Source organism: Chanodichthys erythropterus, chromosome 5, assembly GCF_024489055.1.
Source record: "Chanodichthys erythropterus isolate Z2021 chromosome 5, ASM2448905v1, whole genome shotgun sequence".
Classification (NCBI taxonomy): domain Eukaryota; kingdom Metazoa; phylum Chordata; class Actinopteri; order Cypriniformes; family Xenocyprididae; genus Chanodichthys; species Chanodichthys erythropterus.
This window is the reverse complement of record NC_090225.1, coordinates 1,481,133-1,498,839: the sequence shown is the minus strand read 5'-3', so window position 1 is coordinate 1,498,839 and position 17,707 is coordinate 1,481,133. Positions and strand designations below refer to the sequence as shown.

At 34.8% G+C, this 17,707-nt stretch overlaps 1 protein-coding gene across 1 annotated transcript in view; it reads left to right on the top strand.

Moving 5' to 3' along the window:
* Positions 1-2,060: 2,060 nt before the first annotated feature.
* LOC137020296 (fibulin-7) overlaps positions 2,061-17,707 on the top strand; it is a 35,480-nt gene continuing 19,833 nt past the window's right edge. The window contains exons 1-3 of the mRNA XM_067385605.1: positions 2,061-2,247; positions 4,048-4,210; positions 12,491-12,667. Of these exons, the coding sequence (XP_067241706.1) occupies positions 2,176-2,247; positions 4,048-4,210; positions 12,491-12,667 (412 nt within the window). The 5' untranslated portion in view covers positions 2,061-2,175. The remainder of the gene's footprint in view (positions 2,248-4,047; positions 4,211-12,490; positions 12,668-17,707) is intronic.

The following is a 17,707-nucleotide window of genomic DNA, read 5'->3' as shown; positions in this document are numbered from 1 at the left end:
GTCTTCAGTGTCACATGATCCTTCAGAAATCATTCTGATATGATGATTTATTCCAAATGTTGTGCTGCTTATTATTTTTTATAACATGATACTTTTTAAGGATTCTTTGATGAATAAAAAGTAAAAAAAAAAAAAAAAAAAAAAAAAAAAAAGAGCAGTATTTATTTAAATTAAATCTTATGTAACAATATTTTTCTTTCTTTCTTTTTTTGGAAGAAATTAATACTTGTTTTCAGCAATGATGTACAAAATTGATAAAAAGTGATAGTAAATATTTATATTGTTAGATATTGAAGATATTTTGAATAAATGCTGTTCTTTTTGATTATATATTTATCATTGAATCCTGAAAAAAGTATCACAGTTTCCAAAAAAAAAAAAAATTAAGCAACAATGTTTCCAACATTGATAATAACTGAGTATAAAATCAGCATATCAGAATGATTTCTGAAGGATCATGTGACACTGAAGACTGGAGAACTGATGCTGAAAATCACAGCTTTGCATTACAGAAAAAATATATTTTAAAGTATATTAAAATAGAAAACCATTATTTAAATTGTAATAATATTTCACAATATTATTGTTTTTTCTGTATTTTTGATCAGATAAATGCAGGCTTGATGAGCAAAAACAAAAACGTTAAAAATAGTAATGTTTCCGAACTTTTATATGCATATGTAAACTTTCTGGTTAATATACGCTATTTTACAGAATTGTCTCAAAGTCAGAGAGTTGGAAATGTCTTTAAAAAAATGTCTTTCCCACGTAATATCCAAAGTACACATTTCTAGTAACTGTGCAGTTAATTCTCATAGGAATATTTTTCCTCTCCCCAAATTTGTCACTACTGAAACACAATAATACATAATTTAATATGAAGGGTTACATTGACCTATTAAGATTTTGTTTACATGTTCCTTGTAAATATATTTTTTGCTATTTTATTAAAAAGTTTTCACAAATAAATCAATAACAATTACAATTTTAACAATATTTCAGATGTAATTTATGAGATTTGTTGTATTTTGAATTCAATCTTTCTTTGTAAAAGTCATGAAGTTTATCACACTGATTTCAAAGTGAAGGATTCATTAGTTTGAATCAAACACTATAATAACATCTGAGCTAATCATTCAATATACTTTATTTTTGACAAATCATCCCATGTTTCGGTCGTGACGTGTTGGTAGTGACACATCACATGACACAATTTAACTCTCATACTAAAACATTAAAATACTAACAACAACAAAAAAAAACTTAACTCAAATATATCTTTAAAAACAACAATGGAAAAAAAAATACAAAAATTATTTCAATATCATTTTCACAAGTTGAAATTTAGGGGTTAGGGTTCGGGACAGACACCTCCCGATTGAAAGTACCCAATAAATGATGATTTTATATATATTAATCTTACTGATATTTTAAATATTAATATGGGATTCAATAGATAATAGAAGGATCTTAGTAAAAATCTAAGATTTGAATACTTAAATGCTTTTTAAATGTGTTTTATGGTTGTGGGACAGCAGCTTGACCAATTCTGTACAATGGCCCAGATGCAATTGCAATTGTAATCTAATCCATCAGAAGATCATTCAACTATTTTATTTAATATTTAATTCTGTAAATCAGTGTTGACATATTTTAGTGTCCTTTAGTCATAAAAAATAAATAAATAAATAATAATATTCTATATTTACTTTGCAATACCCACCCTGAACACCCGGTGGCAGCAAAACCCCAAAAATCTGACATGGTACTACAGTAGATCCTTCTCTCTTGTCTTTCAATAAATTCAACTTCACAAAATTTAGAACATTTAGGAGATAATACATAAGTTTTATGCTTGTATTATGCACTATTATAGATGCATAGATGCTGCGCTCACAGAGGAATCCACGTTTAGCGATTCGTTTCAACCGAGTCATTTCAAAGAATCGATCCGAAAGAACAAATCGCGAATCAGACAGGCGCTCAGTGGAGTCTTCATGAGGAGCACAGGAGCATCTTTACTAACTTCTGCAACCGTTTATCAAACATTTCCTCTCAGGCTTGTTTCAGTGACTATCAGACTGCACAGTTTGGAAGTGTAAAAACACTTGAGGATTAAAAACAACAACACAAGAAGACAATTCTGCACTTTTACAGAGACTCGGATACAGGAGGATGAATTTATCATACACAGTTTTTCTCCTGCTGAACGTCTTATCACTGTACAACTGCAATGATGCGGCGCAAGTAAGTATAGGCTACTTTATAAGCTTAAATTAATAATAATTCGTATTTTTATAATATTTATATTAAGATATCGTAATATAATCAATTATATTATTAAGTAATGTTGCTAAAAGCGAAATCAATCTCAATCACAAACATTTGACAAGGCATATATAGGCTACTGTATGAACATTTATCTATCTGAATACATATTGCATGATATTTTAGTTATCAACAATAACAATGTTAATTTACAGCATTTGTACTCTTAAAAGCAAGAACATAAACAAAAAAATCTGTGCTCAAATTCTGATCAAAGTCTTAAAATGTGATTTTTAGTGAAAGTCACCCTGCTTCTCAAGTGTCCTAGTAAGGGAACACAGGTGTAGTTCACATCATTTTGAACAATATAACAAAGTTGATTTTATCTTCACAATAAATCCTACTTGCTTAGAAGTTTTGTTATCTAATCTAATTCAATGACATTTTAAGTGTGAGCCAGTATAGGAGATAAAGTATTGTATATATATTATATGAGTAATGTTACTAAAAAAGTAGACAAGACATATATAGGCTATATGCACATTTATCTGAATGCATATTGCATGATATTTTAGTTTTCAAAAATAAAAGCATTTGGACACTTAAAAACAAGAACATAAATCAAGTGCTCAAATTCTGATCAAAGTCTTGAAATGTGATTTTTAGTGCATGTATGAAGACATTACTTTTCAAGTGTCCTAGTAAGGGAACCACAGGTGTAGTTTACATCATTTTGAACAATATAACAATGTCATGAAAAAAAAAAAAAACACAAAGTACACATAGTAATTGTGCAGTTAATTCTTATAATGTATTTTCAGGAAGTTTTGGAATATTTTTCCTCTATCCAAAATCGAAACACAATCATAAATAATTTAATAAGAATAAAGAAGATTTTGTTTACATCTACCTTGTATATATATATTTTTTGCTATTTTTAAAAAAAGTTTTCACAAGTAAATCAATAATAATTACAATTTTAACAATATTTCAAGTGTAATTAATGAGATTTGTCGTTTATCAAACTGAGTTGATTTTACCTTCACAATAAATCCCACTCGCTTTTTTAGTTTCGTTATCTAATCGAATGCAGTGACATTCAGACATTTTAAGTGTGAGCCAGTAGGAGACAAATCATTAAACATGTCAGATGCAGTTTTGTGCTTGATCCAGATTAGCACTGTCTTTATTTACCATGGCAAATGCTTAGTGAGATTTAAAGCCAATACATTTCCTCTCTCCTCTAACGAGGCTGTATTTAACTGCCATGAATAACATACAGGAGACCAGCCTTTTGGACAGAGGTCGTAGAGACATCTGCCTAACAGCTTTTTGAATAACTGCCATCAAGCTGCTGAGGAGAAAAAGAGAGTATTAGACGCTTACATGTGGCTCCTGGAGAGGACCTTAGAGGTTGCCCACTGACCGAACACACGGTCCAAATGCATCTGGGACAACATCGCTTCTGATAAATTGTGGCTGGAGTAATATTTATGTTTCTAAGGGAACTTGGTTGTGTGCTGGCACGCCGACTGGCCTGAGCTTTCATGTCATGCCCCACAGGAGTCCCCATGACATCACCCACAACATCTGGCCTTGATAATTCATATGTGCCATTTTTTCATTTCCATACAAAGCTAACGTTTAGTGGGATCGTTTTAGATGTGCAATATCTCCTGCATATGAGCTTCTGTTCTGTAATTTAGGGATAACTGCTTGCCATCAAATTGTAACCAGGTGCTCGGATGGTTGCTTAACTCGTGCACTTTTGTGCCTCAGGGTTGTATGGATAAGCACCGAGTGATGGGCATCCTGCGTCAAATGGATAAGTTTCTTAAAGGACAGGAGATCCGATTCACCGAAGGGCTTCGGATTATGAAATCCAAGCTCACCAACCTTCAAAACTCAGTGTCCAAGTTCCCACAAGCAGACCAGTCCTCATGTAAGTACAGTATGCTGTGCCGTAACACATCTCGTTATGTCTGTGAAACAATTATTTCTGAAGTGTAGTGTGTAATGTTGCTGTCAACATCTGCAAAGTTACGACGCTCAAAGTGATTTTTAAGGACTACAACAAACGGCTGGTAGGGACTAAAACGAGATTCTTCCAGGGTTAGTGACATCACAAACCCTGAAATTTACATAAACCCCGCCCCCGAGGACACGCAACAAAGGGGGAGAAGAGGAAGAGTTGTTGTAGTCGAGTGTTGTTGTCATGCCGTCATTTTACACCAAACGAGGGTCAATTCAACACAAAAGATGAACATGACGGCACATGCTAGTGGATGAGTTGAATCAACTCCACAGCAACTACATCAATTTATCCACTAACCATTCAGAAACGTCTAAAAGTTGTAACTTCTTCCTGAGTCTCTCCATCAGTGTCGACTCCGGTTTGAACAATGTAAGGCTGAACACATTCATCATTTTGTCTGCGTGAGATTCTCCAGCTTTGTTGTTGTTGAGCTGTTAAAGCTCCGCCCTCTTCTGGAAAGCGGAGCTCATTTGCATTTAAAGGGACACACACAAAAACGGTGCATTTTTGCAAATTTGACAAGCGATAATAAATGATCTGTGGGGGATTTTGAGCTGAAACTTCACACACACATTCTGGAGACTTATATTACATCTTGTAAAAGGGGCATTATAAGAGCATTATGGGTCCCCTTTTAAACTGAAGTACTAAATTACTTCAATTGCCCCTATTTGAGTGTGAGCAAAAACATGCCATTTTTGTGTGTGTCCCTTTAAATGTAAATGAGCTCCGCTTTCCAGAAGAGGGCGGAGCTTTAACAGCTCAACAACAACAAAGCTGGAGAATCTCACGCAGCCAAAATGAGGAAAGTGTTCAGCCTTACATTGTTCAAACCGACACTGATGGAGAGACTCAGGAAGAAGTTTTAGACGTTTCTGAATGGTATAAATTTATGTACTTCAGCATTAATAATTCTACTTAAAACATGCATTTCCAGTGCACAAAAAAAAAAAAAAACGTATAAGGTTTTAAAAATTTGAACATTAAACATGCCCTGGAACATCAAACCTGTTGAACAGACTTACATCTTCACTTTCATTTGCAACTCGGAAGACTAATTCACCACTGGTTCCCTTTAGATTTTCCAGTTCGGTTTTATAATGGGGGTTTTCAAGTTATGAGTAAATGAAGCTTGTGGTAAACATTATACAGTACTTGAACTTTTTGTTCTACAACGTAAACTGCACACACTCACACCCCAAACATTGTTATCTAGAAACAAACATAACAGCTTCAAAATTTGTGTTTTCGATATGGTGGAATTCATGTTATAATGGAAACATTCAAGTATCATCAAGTTATGTTTACCACAGACCTTATTTTACCCATAAATTGGAAAACCCCATAGGAAAATGTCAAGGGAACCAGGGGTGAATTAGTCTTCTGGGTTTTGAAAAAATATATTACCATAGAAAAAATGACGCACTTCAGATTTAAATCTGTTTTCTGACTAAAGCCTTTTATTGGAATCATTTCTTTTAATCAGGAAAATGAATGAGTTGCACTGAAGGGTCTTCAGTCAAACATTTCCCCATGTATTTGCACTCTGCAAAAATGTGTTTTTTGAATGAAAGAGTTTGTGTTAGTTGGCGATAAAAGTATTCATTCAATAAAAAAAAAAATGTTTTTGGATAGCAATTCTTGCATTGACGATTTATTAATCCTAATAAATGCAGCAGAATTCCAACAAATCCAAGATCTCTCGGAATCTATTTGTATTTTATAAGCATGAAATGACTTCCTTCCTTCAAATGAGTGGTCTGGCTGGTTCTTCAGGTTTGGAAAGGAGTCCAAGGTCTCGATTGCACTCAGTACTCCGCGGATGATGTGAATGGGTCGGATGTGTGGCTGTGTCATTTGGCCCTCGCTGATGCACATTTCATGAACCGGGGTTGGCGGCAGGCATGATTGAGAATTACTTTGGCGTTTGTAGCAGCCATTGCTTGACAGGACAAAATGAAGTAGATTCTGTGACAAACTACTGATCATCTTCTACATTGAAGCACTGATGTGACAGGATTGTGCATTTTTCTATGGAATCTTGTTTCCGCCATGAAATAAAAAATTAAAAAGGTAATTGCACCTTTTTATCTCACAATTATGGCTTTTTTTCTCAGAATTGCGAGATATAGGCCTAAAGTCATTAATGTGAGATATAGTCAGAATTATGCGTTATAAAGTCTTTATATCTCGCAATTCTGACTTTATATCACTCAATTCTGACTTTATATCTCGCAATTCTGACTTTATATCACTCAATTCTGACTTTATATCACGCAATTCTGACTTTATATCTCGCAATTCTGACTTTATATCACTCAATTCTGACTTTATATCACTCAATTCTGACTTTATATCTCGCAATTCTGACTTTATATCACTCAATTCTGACTTTATATCTCGCAATTCTGACTTTATATCACTCAATTCTGACTTTATATCACGCAATTCTGACTTTATATCTCGCAATTCTGACTTTATATCACTCAATTCTGACTTTATATCTCGCAATTCTGACTTTATATCTCGCAATTCTGACTTTATATCTCGCAATTCTGACTTTATATCTCGCAATTCTGATTTTATATCTCGCAATTCTGACTTTATATCTCGCAATTCTGATTTTATATCTCGCAATTCTGACTTTATATCTCGCAATTCTCACTTTATATCTCGCAATTCTCACTTTATATCTCGCAATTCTGACTTTATATCTCGCAATTCTGACTTTATATCTCGCAATTCTCACTTTATATCTCGCAATTCTCACTTTATATCTCGCAATTCTCACTTTATATCTCGCAATTCTCACTTTATATCTCGCAATTCTGACTTTATATCTCACAATTCTGACTTTATATCTCGCAATTCTGATTTTATATCTCGCAATTCTCACTTTATATCTCGCAATTCTGACTTTATATCTCGCAATTCTGACTTTATATCTCGCAATTCTGACTTTATATCTCGCAATTCTCACTTTATATCTCGCAATTCTCACTTTATATCTCGCAATTCTCACTTTATATCTCGCAATTCTGACTTTATATCTCACAATTCTGACTTTATATCTCGCAATTCTGATTTTATATCTCGCAATTCTCACTTTATATCTCGCAATTCTGACTTTATATCTCGCAATTCTGACTTTATATCTCGCAATTCTGATTTTATATCTCGCAATTCTGACTTTATATCTCGCAATTCTGACTTTATATCTCGCAATTCTCACTTTATATCTCGCAATTCTCACTTTATATCTCGCAATTCTGACTTTATATCTCGCAATTCTGACTTTATATCTCGCAATTCTCACTTTATATCTCGCAATTCTGACTTTATATCTCGCAATTCTGACTTTATATCTCGCAATTCTGATTTTATATCTCGCAATTCTGACTTTATATCTCGCAATTCTGACTTTATATCTCGCAATTCTCACTTTATATCTCGCAATTCTGACTTTATATCTCGCAATTCTCACTTTATATCTCGCAATTCTGATTTTATATCTCGCAATTCTGACTTTATATCTCGCAATTCTGACTTTATATCTCGCAATTCTCACTTTATATCTCGCAATTCTCACTTTATATCTCGCAATTCTGACTTTATATCTCGCAATTCTCACTTTATATCTCGCAATTCTGACTTTATATCTCGCAATTCTCACTTTATATCTCGCAATTCTCACTTTATATCTCGCAATTCTGACTTTATATCTCACAATTCTGACTTTATATCTCGCAATTCTGATTTTATATCTCGCAATTCTCACTTTATATCTCGCAATTCTGACTTTATATCTCGCAATTCTGACTTTATATCTCGCAATTCTGATTTTATATCTCGCAATTCTGACTTTATATCTCGCAATTCTGACTTTATATCTCGCAATTCTCACTTTATATCTCGCAATTCTCACTTTATATCTCGCAATTCTGACTTTATATCTCGCAATTCTGACTTTATATCTCGCAATTCTCACTTTATATCTCGCAATTCTGACTTTATATCTCGCAATTCTGACTTTATATCTCGCAATTCTGATTTTATATCTCGCAATTCTGACTTTATATCTCGCAATTCTGACTTTATATCTCGCAATTCTCACTTTATATCTCGCAATTCTGACTTTATATCTCGCAATTCTCACTTTATATCTCGCAATTCTCACTTTATATCTCGCAATTCTGACTTTATATCTCACAATTCTGACTTTATATCTCGCAATTCTGATTTTATATCTCGCAATTCTCACTTTATATCTCGCAATTCTGACTTTATATCTCGCAATTCTGACTTTATATCTCGCAATTCTGATTTTATATCTCGCAATTCTGACTTTATATCTCGCAATTCTGACTTTATATCTCGCAATTCTCACTTTATATCTCGCAATTCTCACTTTATATCTCGCAATTCTGACTTTATATCTCACAATTCTGACTTTATATCGCGCAATTCTGACTTTATATCTCGCAATTCTGACTTTATATCTCGTAATTCTGACTTTATATCGCGCAATTCTGACTTCATAACTCGCAATTCTGACTTTATATCTCGCAATTCTGACTTTATATCTCGCAATTCTGACTTTATATCTCGCAATTCTCACTTTATATCTCGCAATTCTCACTTTATATCTCGCAATTCTGACTTTATATCTCACAATTCTGACTTTATATTGCGCAATTCTGACTTTATATCTCGCAATTCTGACTTTATATCTCGCAATTCTCACTTTATATCTCGCAATTCTGAATTATTTCTCGCAATTCTCACTTTATATCTCGCAATTCTCACTTTATATCTCGCAATTCTGACTTTATATCTCACAATTCTGACTTTATATCTCGCAATTCTGATTTTATATCTCGCAATTCTGACTTTATATCTCGCAATTCTGACTTTATATCTCGCAATTCTCACTTTATATCTCGCAATTCTCACTTTATATCTCGCAATTCTGACTTTATATCTCACAATTCTGACTTTATATCTCACAATTCTGACTTTATATCTCGCAATTCTGACTTTATATCTCGCAATTCTGATTTTATATCTCGCAATTCTCACTTTATATCTCGCAATTCTGACTTTATATCTCGCAATTCTGACTTTATATCTCGCAATTCTGATTTTATATCTCGCAATTCTGATTTTATATCTCGCAATTCTGACTTTATATCTCGCAATTCTGACTTTATATCTCGCAATTCTCACTTTATATCTCGCAATTCTGACTTTATATCTCACAATTCTGACTTTATATTGCGCAATTCTGACTTTATATCTCGCAATTCTGACTTTATATCTCGTAATTCTGACTTTATATCGCGCAATTCTGACTTCATAACTCGCAATTCTGACTTTATATCTCGCAATTCTGACTTTATAACTCGCAATTCTGACTTTATATCTCGCAATTCTGACTTTATATCGCACAATTCTGACTTTATATCTCGCAATTCTGACTTTATATCTCGCAATTCTGACTTTATATGTCGCAATTCTGACTTTATATCGCGCAATTCTGACTTTATAACTCGCAATTCTGACTTTATATCTCACAATTCTGACTTTATATCTCGTAATTATTACTTTATATCTCACAATTCTGACTTTATATCTCGCAATTCTGACTTTATAACTCGCAATTCTGACATTATATCTCGCAATTCTGACTTTATATCTCACAATTCTGACTTTATATCGCGCAATTCTGACTTTACATCTCACAATTCTGACTTTATATCTCGCAATTCTGACTTTATGACTCGCAATTCTGACTTTATATTTCGCAATTCTGACTTTATATCTCGCAATTCTGACTTTATATCGCGCAATTCTGACTTTATATCTCACAATTCTGACTTTATATCTCGCAATTCTGACTTTATAACTCGCAATTCTGACTTTATATCACTCAATTCTGACTTTATATCACGCAATTCTGACTTTATATCTCGCAATTCTGACTTTATATCACTCAATTCTGACTTTATATCACGCAATTCTGACTTTATATCTCGCAATTCTGATTTTATATCTCGCAATTCTGACTTTATATCTCGCAATTCTGACTTTATATCTCGCAATTCTCACTTTATATCTCGCAATTCTCACTTTATATCTCGCAATTCTGACTTTATATCTCACAATTCTGACTTTATATTGCGCAATTCTGACTTTATATCTCGCAATTCTGACTTTATATCACGCAATTCTGACTTTATAACTCGCAATTCTGACTTTATAACTCGCAATTCTGACTTTATAACTCGCAATTCTGACTTTATAACTCGCAATTCTGACTTTATATCACGCAATTCTGACTTTTATATCGCGCAATTCTGACTTTTATATTGCGCAATTCTGACTTTATATCACGCAATTCTGACTTTTATATCGCGCAATTCTGACTTTTATATTGCGCAATTCTGACTTTATATCATGCAATTCTGACTTTATATCACGCAATTCTGACTTTATAACTCGCAATTCTGACTTTATAACTCGCAATTCTGACTTTATATCATGCAATTCTGACTTTATAACTCGCAATTCTGACTTTATATCACGCAATTCTGACTTTATATCTGGCAATTCTGACTTTTATAACACGCAATTTGGACCATCACATAATTCAGACTTTATATCACACAATTCTGACTTTTATATCATGCACTTGTGAGTTTACATCTCGCAATTATGAGAAAAAGTCATAATTGTGAGATAAAAAGTCGCAATTCCCTTTTTTATTTTTTTCATTTAGTGGTGGAAAAAGCTTCCATATTTTCCTCAATTTGACTGAAAACAATCTCTTCTAAAAACTTGCTCACTGTTACTTGGATTTTTTTATATTGTTTTTATTCAAATGTTTTTTTTAATAAATCCTTTGACATTTTACATAAAAAATAGCATTTACAATTTTAAATGTGACTTTGAATTTACGGAAAATGCAAAAGGGTATTAACATGTTTTTTTAAAGGCACAATATGTAATATATTCGCCACTAGAGGTCACTTATTCAAAACAAAGACGTAGCTTGATGACGCCGTGCAATGAGTGTGGAATCATGGGAGTTGCAATCCGACGGGACGCAGGCAGAAATCATGTTCATGGTTGAGCTTGTGTATGAAAGGTTTATTAACGTTAAGCAGTGCGCGGCTGAAAGTCGGGACATTTTACCTTGTTGTTTTTATTACGTTTATATAACCGCAGTAAGCCGCTGCTGCTCCTTTTCTCTTGTTGTTTAAGTAATTAAAGTTATGTTTAACGTCCGGCACATTCTTCCATAAACTTGAACTTTGTTACAGTTACATTGGATCACATAAATTCACATTGTTTTATTTCATTCTAATGAAACAGCCGTGAGTGCTGAATTACTACTCACACAGGTCACTTTATTTGACGAATTAAAATTGTGGGGTAATGCAGCACTGTTTTCTGTCGATAAAGATATCCAAACAGTTGCTCTAATAAAATGCATATTATATTAAAGCATCTTTGGTGTTTCCATGGTTTTTACAAAAGTTGGACCGGAAATCAAGGGTAACGCGGATGTGACGTCATTAGCAGGCAACGCAATAACATGGACAGTTACACTGATTAACATTTAAACATTGTTGGAAACATTTGGGAAAATGTAAGTGCACAATTGAACAAAATATATAACACTGTGCTAGTGGTTTTTGGATATTTTAATGCAAAAATCATACATATTGTGCCTTTAAATGATACCATGTTTGAGATCAGTGTTATTCTAACTTCATATTAGTTTACTATTAGTTAACTATAATAACCCTGGCTTTGATGATTTGAAGTTATTTCAGAAGTAAGTTATAGCATTGTAATGTACAAAAACAACCTTTTTTCCTTCTTCTATTTGTGCATGAATTGTGCACAATAAGACCAACTTTTTTTAAGAGTCATCTTTGATTTCATTCTTCAGTGAGGCATAAACAACATACAAGCACCAGCTCTTGTTTTGCTGCATGGTCCATGTGGTATTGTTCACGTATTCGCAAGCTGTCTGTATGAAATGAGGCATTTCCCATGCATCTTTTCCCATGACGGTTCCCACATTCGGTAACATGTGCCTGCTTCAGGCAAAATAATTCAACATTCCTCCTCCACATCCCCCTCTCTTCATGTCTCTTTCTCCTGTCCTTTCATCTCTAGCCCAGTTCTCATGCCCACCTCTGGTGGCTCCGGCCCACGGCAGGAAGTTTGGCTCAAAAAACCTGGTGGGTCATGAGGTCCATTTCACATGTTCTCAGGGATATCGCTTGATGGGGACAGGGACACGCGTGTGCCAGGAGAACGGTACCTGGAGCGGAGTCAGCGCCGTCTGTAAAGGTGGGTCAAAAAGTCTATGCATCATACACTGTTAATCATGGAACCATAGGTAATCACACCGTGCTGATATACAGCCATATCACACGGCTATGAGTGTGATATTGCATTTATACCACAGTTAGACGGCACGAGTGTGTAAATAAATAAGAAATAACAACGGAGTGTCTTTTGTGCAGAACTTCTTCCTTCCGTCATGGATTCAAATCTCAAGTTGACAGTTTGACCAGGGTTGCCAGGTTTTCACTACAAAACCTGCCCGATTGCTACTCAAAATTAGCCAAAAACTAGTCCAATTGCATTTCAGGGGATCCCCTGGTAAAAATTGCATTCTGGGGGATAAAATCCACATTTTTGGTGGGGTTCCCTTGGTAAAATTCACATTCCAGTGGCTAAATATCATGTTATTTTGGGTCGCTTCAACCCGCGGACATGAAAAACAACCCACAGCAACATTGTTAAAGTAGTTGCTCTGAAATAGTAACAATGATTTTGATCAAGGCTTTCAATTTAAAAGTCTCTTGTTACTGACTCAATTACTCGTAAAGTGAATTACCGCCATCTAATGGCGTATTAATGTAACTTTCACTCAATCCATTTTACGCACTAATGGACCCTTTCTCAATACCAAATACCAAATACCAAAGATTGCACGTTTTATGTACCCAAAATGAATTATATCTCATGTTTAACCACTATTAGAGCCAGCTGCAAATCCCCATAGATAAAATAAAGCTGTTCTCGGCGGGTACTCGAGCACTGAACGGCCGCTGACGGCCTGGAGCTCGCATTTTCTGAAAACAAATTGTAAAATAGGCGCTGTGATTAAATATGAATCACATATTTCAGGTCTAAACAACTAAATTCTTGCCTAAAAAATTTGCTTGGCTGCCATGACAGTCACTTCAAACGGAATGATACAAACGGTGAAAAGATAGGAGTGCTGTTATCATTAGAATATTAAACGGCTCTCAGCCAATCAGATTCGAGAACCAGAAAGAACTGTTGTATAAATTATATTAATCTATGATAATATAAACTACCCAGAATCCTTGATTTTAACAAAAAAAAGGTTGAAGATCCCCACATTGCTGAAACTCAAACTCAAAAATCATCATCATGACACATTCTCTGCTATGTAACAGCTATGCACCATGTAACTATATCTGTGTTATTGAGCAGAATTCCTGGACAAAGACACACATTTTATTGTTGTATTGTGAGCTGGGTAATCTGAAATCCCATTGAGAGTGACACTACTGAGATAGTGGCTGAATACCTGTGCTTGTGAAAGAAACTGACTGTGAACACCACAGCTAGCAAAACGAGCACTACACACACGGACACAGATAAGGAGTGGGTAAAGAAAGAGAGGCATTCTTCGGCCCTGAGCTGCACTGAATGAAGCGCTCGTTAAAGAAGCATTAAGTGTCCCGAAACGCAGTAAAACACCTGTACTTGCATTCCTGTCCATGGTGCGTCTCGATGCCTTCATGCTTCGGCTTCAACTTAGCTGGTCGGGGTAGTGTAAAAAGATCCAGATTCATAGGTCAAGTTTCAGCTGCAGTGTTTGACCTAAAGCCTTCTTAAACATAAAATTAACACTTTACAATAAGATTCCATTAGTATTAATATTTTAATTAACCAAAGATGAACAAATACTGTAACAAATGTATTGCTCATTGTTAGTTAATGCATTAAAATGGGAACTTATTGTAAAGTGTTACTAACACGAATTGTATCTGCATATTTCTTATAAACTAAAACTAAAGTGATACTAAATTTGAATTATTTTAATGCATTTTTAAATGGATGAAGCAGATAGTATGGGTAAAAATAAATAAATAAATAAATAAATAATGTAAATAAAACAGGTCCAGGTGCCTAATGAGAATTTGTGCTTAATTGTCGTTAAAAACGTTAAATAATTGACCCTTCGCAGGGAGTTTGATTGACAGGCGATCTAACCAATCATAATGCCGAATCCGCCATTATGTCCGACAAGGCAGTTAGGGGAGTTAGCTGATTACGTCGGTGGACTTGAACCTGAAAAATTGTATGTTGTTTCAAACATCTTTCCACATTTAAAACAACATACCTTCTGATGTTCATTCATGTTTATTTGATGCTATAAATAAACTAGTAGGAAAAGATGATCGGTTCACGAGCCGCTTGAGCTGAGGCGCTACAGCGACACATTAAAGAGCCACAAAATGGTATTTATTGTTTAGATTTCTTTAAAAATTACAGTATTTGAAATTTGAGAGTTTGTTTCATATCGAAATTAACCTTCACTGTCTTGTCTGTCGACGCATTGTCTTTGCTCCGCATGAAGGAGGCGGGTCTTTGAAAGACAATAAATTAAACAATAATTAAATTTTAAACTTGTTTGCATTGTGAAATAATTTTTTATAACAATTAATTATATCACCTCCATTCTCATTACTGTACTCTGGTCGATTAAGACATTGTGGCATTGAGATGACTGGGAAAAGTGTCCCAATCAACCTGAATTCACCCTATATAGGGTGTGTATATATCTTCAAATATATAAGTTTGAAAATTAGAAATGTTACCTTGAAATAAAATAGTTTTACATTAAAGTGATAAAATTAAATAAATATATAGCTGCGAGCAGCAATTATCAGGGTTCAAGCACTTTAAGGCCTTTAAGCACATGCATAAAAAGGTATAATGTTTGCAAGCCTGTAAGCATCTCAATCAAAGATGGAAAGACCATTTACAACCAATACAAGCAGTTTACTATAGGAAATATATGGTTTCTAAAGCTTTTTAACAGTTATCGAGGTTGAGCCAAAAACCAAGGACTAGTTCGACAGCGGCGGTCCTTGTGGCAAGTTGCTCAGAATGAGGAGTTCTACCATGTGCTATGAATTTCGTGGGCATGTGCAAAAAATCATGTGCTACACAATCATTTAAACATGTGAAAAATGTGAAGGCTGCCCCCGGTGGCCAATTTCTTCAATGACTGTGAAGTAGTAGCCATTTTCCTGTTTTTTCCTGTTATAGCACCACCAAGTGGCTAGTCGCTGTGTCCTTTTTCACACGACCACAGAATGAGCTCTTACATAGGTGTGCTGAGTTTGGTGAAAATATCTAATTCCGTTTACGAGTTATAGCCATTTTCGTAAAAGTGGCTCCGGCCACTTTTTTTTGTTTGTCAGGCGACCAAGTTTTCTCAGTGTGTTCCGCACTTTAGGCTGAAGTTGTTCCTCGTCGGCTTTTTTTTCATTGACCTGAAAATGAAATTTCTAACTTAAACTGTCATAAATTTTGAATGCTTTGGACTTAATTTTAATCTCTTTTCAAAGACAACGTGGCAAATTATTGCGAAAGTGATTTTTTTTTTAAAGTGCAAAAAAGTTACATAAATTTGCATTTATTGTTATGAAAATCAAAGCCATAAATCTAAATAAGTTGTGTTCCAAATTTGAGGTTGATATCTCAAAAAATGAGCTTTCAGTAAGATTTTGTTTGGCCGCAGTACCAAACGTTTCCACTAGATGAGATTTGTTGAATTCCACTCATTTTTGACAGCGAGGAGCATAAGTGTGACTATTTTTTTCAGGACCATTTAACCTTTTCAAATCATGTCCATGATTTTTTTGTGTCAACATGTCGAATCGGCGTCGGGCCATCTGATTATTCTGATTGGCTGTTCAGCTACTGCCACCTGCTGGTACGGAAAGGCATTTCTTCTTACAGAGTCGCGTGACGTAGCCAACCCCGCAGTCTGCTTTCATCGCCACTAGTTCGTCGGCGTCTGATCGGTGTGTTTCGGCCCTTAGGAACCAACCATGAATCGAAATTGCAACTTTTTTATGATAATTATTGACAATCAGACTCCGGAGAATCTCGCTGGACTGGTTTAGTTCCGATCGGGTCAAAAACTTAGGACTAGTTCGCAAAAGTAGAGTTTTGTCCGTCATCTGCCCTTGTGTCCATCTTGAGTCAAGGATTCCATTAATATAAGACACTTGAGCCTAATGGTTGCTGTAGCTGTAGCGCCCCCATCAGGCCGATGGAGATGTTGGAAACAGTTTTAAGTCTCTTCGACTTACGGTTTGTTCTGCCTGGTCACTTTTAGGGGAGAATGCTGATCATTGGAAAATTTAACAATTAAAATAAAGTTTCAGCGCTACACGCTTGAGCATCTAATAATAAATACTGTAAATAAAAAAAATGTTTTCACATACAAAATAAAAAAGGTCCAGATGCCTCATAAGAATTTATGCTTAATCGTCATGAAAATTTTTTATTTAAACAATAATTAAATCAAACAATTTTAAAATTGTTTGCATCGAGACAATTTTTTTATAACAATTAAGCATATCACCCCCGTTCTCATTACTGTAGTCTGGTTGATTGGGACACATTATATTTTACTATAACTCTAAAATGAGTAAATATTCTTAATAACGAATGAATAGACGTATCCAGCTTTAGACCGGCAGTCTGTGTTTTTGTGTAGTCTCAGTGGGCAGAGGTTAAGCTCATGCACACATCTCATTAAGCGGCCCATGCTCCGATAGCACGCAACTATGCTAAGCATGCTATTGATGACTTCCTTTAATATCGCTGCTGGCTGCATTCGGGACATTCCAAGTGGTACAGTGGGACGGGACGTGCGTGCCGCAGTGTGTTTGAAAGGGGCGTGTGTTTGGAAGGCAGCACAGACAGTGTAATGTCTATATTTCTGCAGGTGGGTGTAAGTGAGTCTATTTTGAGAGTTCTGCTTCCGAAAGAACCTCTCGGACTGGATGAAAAAACATAAGTATGTTCATGAGGAGTTTTGAAATAGTTTGGGGACTGAAGTGAACCTTTTACATCTGCAAATTCTCGTGCTTAAGCCTCCTGGGAAAGAAAATAAACAGGAGAAGGATCGTGAGCACTGTTGTTGATGAAAAATTCCTTTGGCTGGAAAGTCAAAACTAGATTTCAAACCTCCTTTTTCTCATTGACTTTCAGTGTCTTTCTGCTTAAATGTCCTTGTGTTTGATGTTCAACTGAAATTTTGAGGAA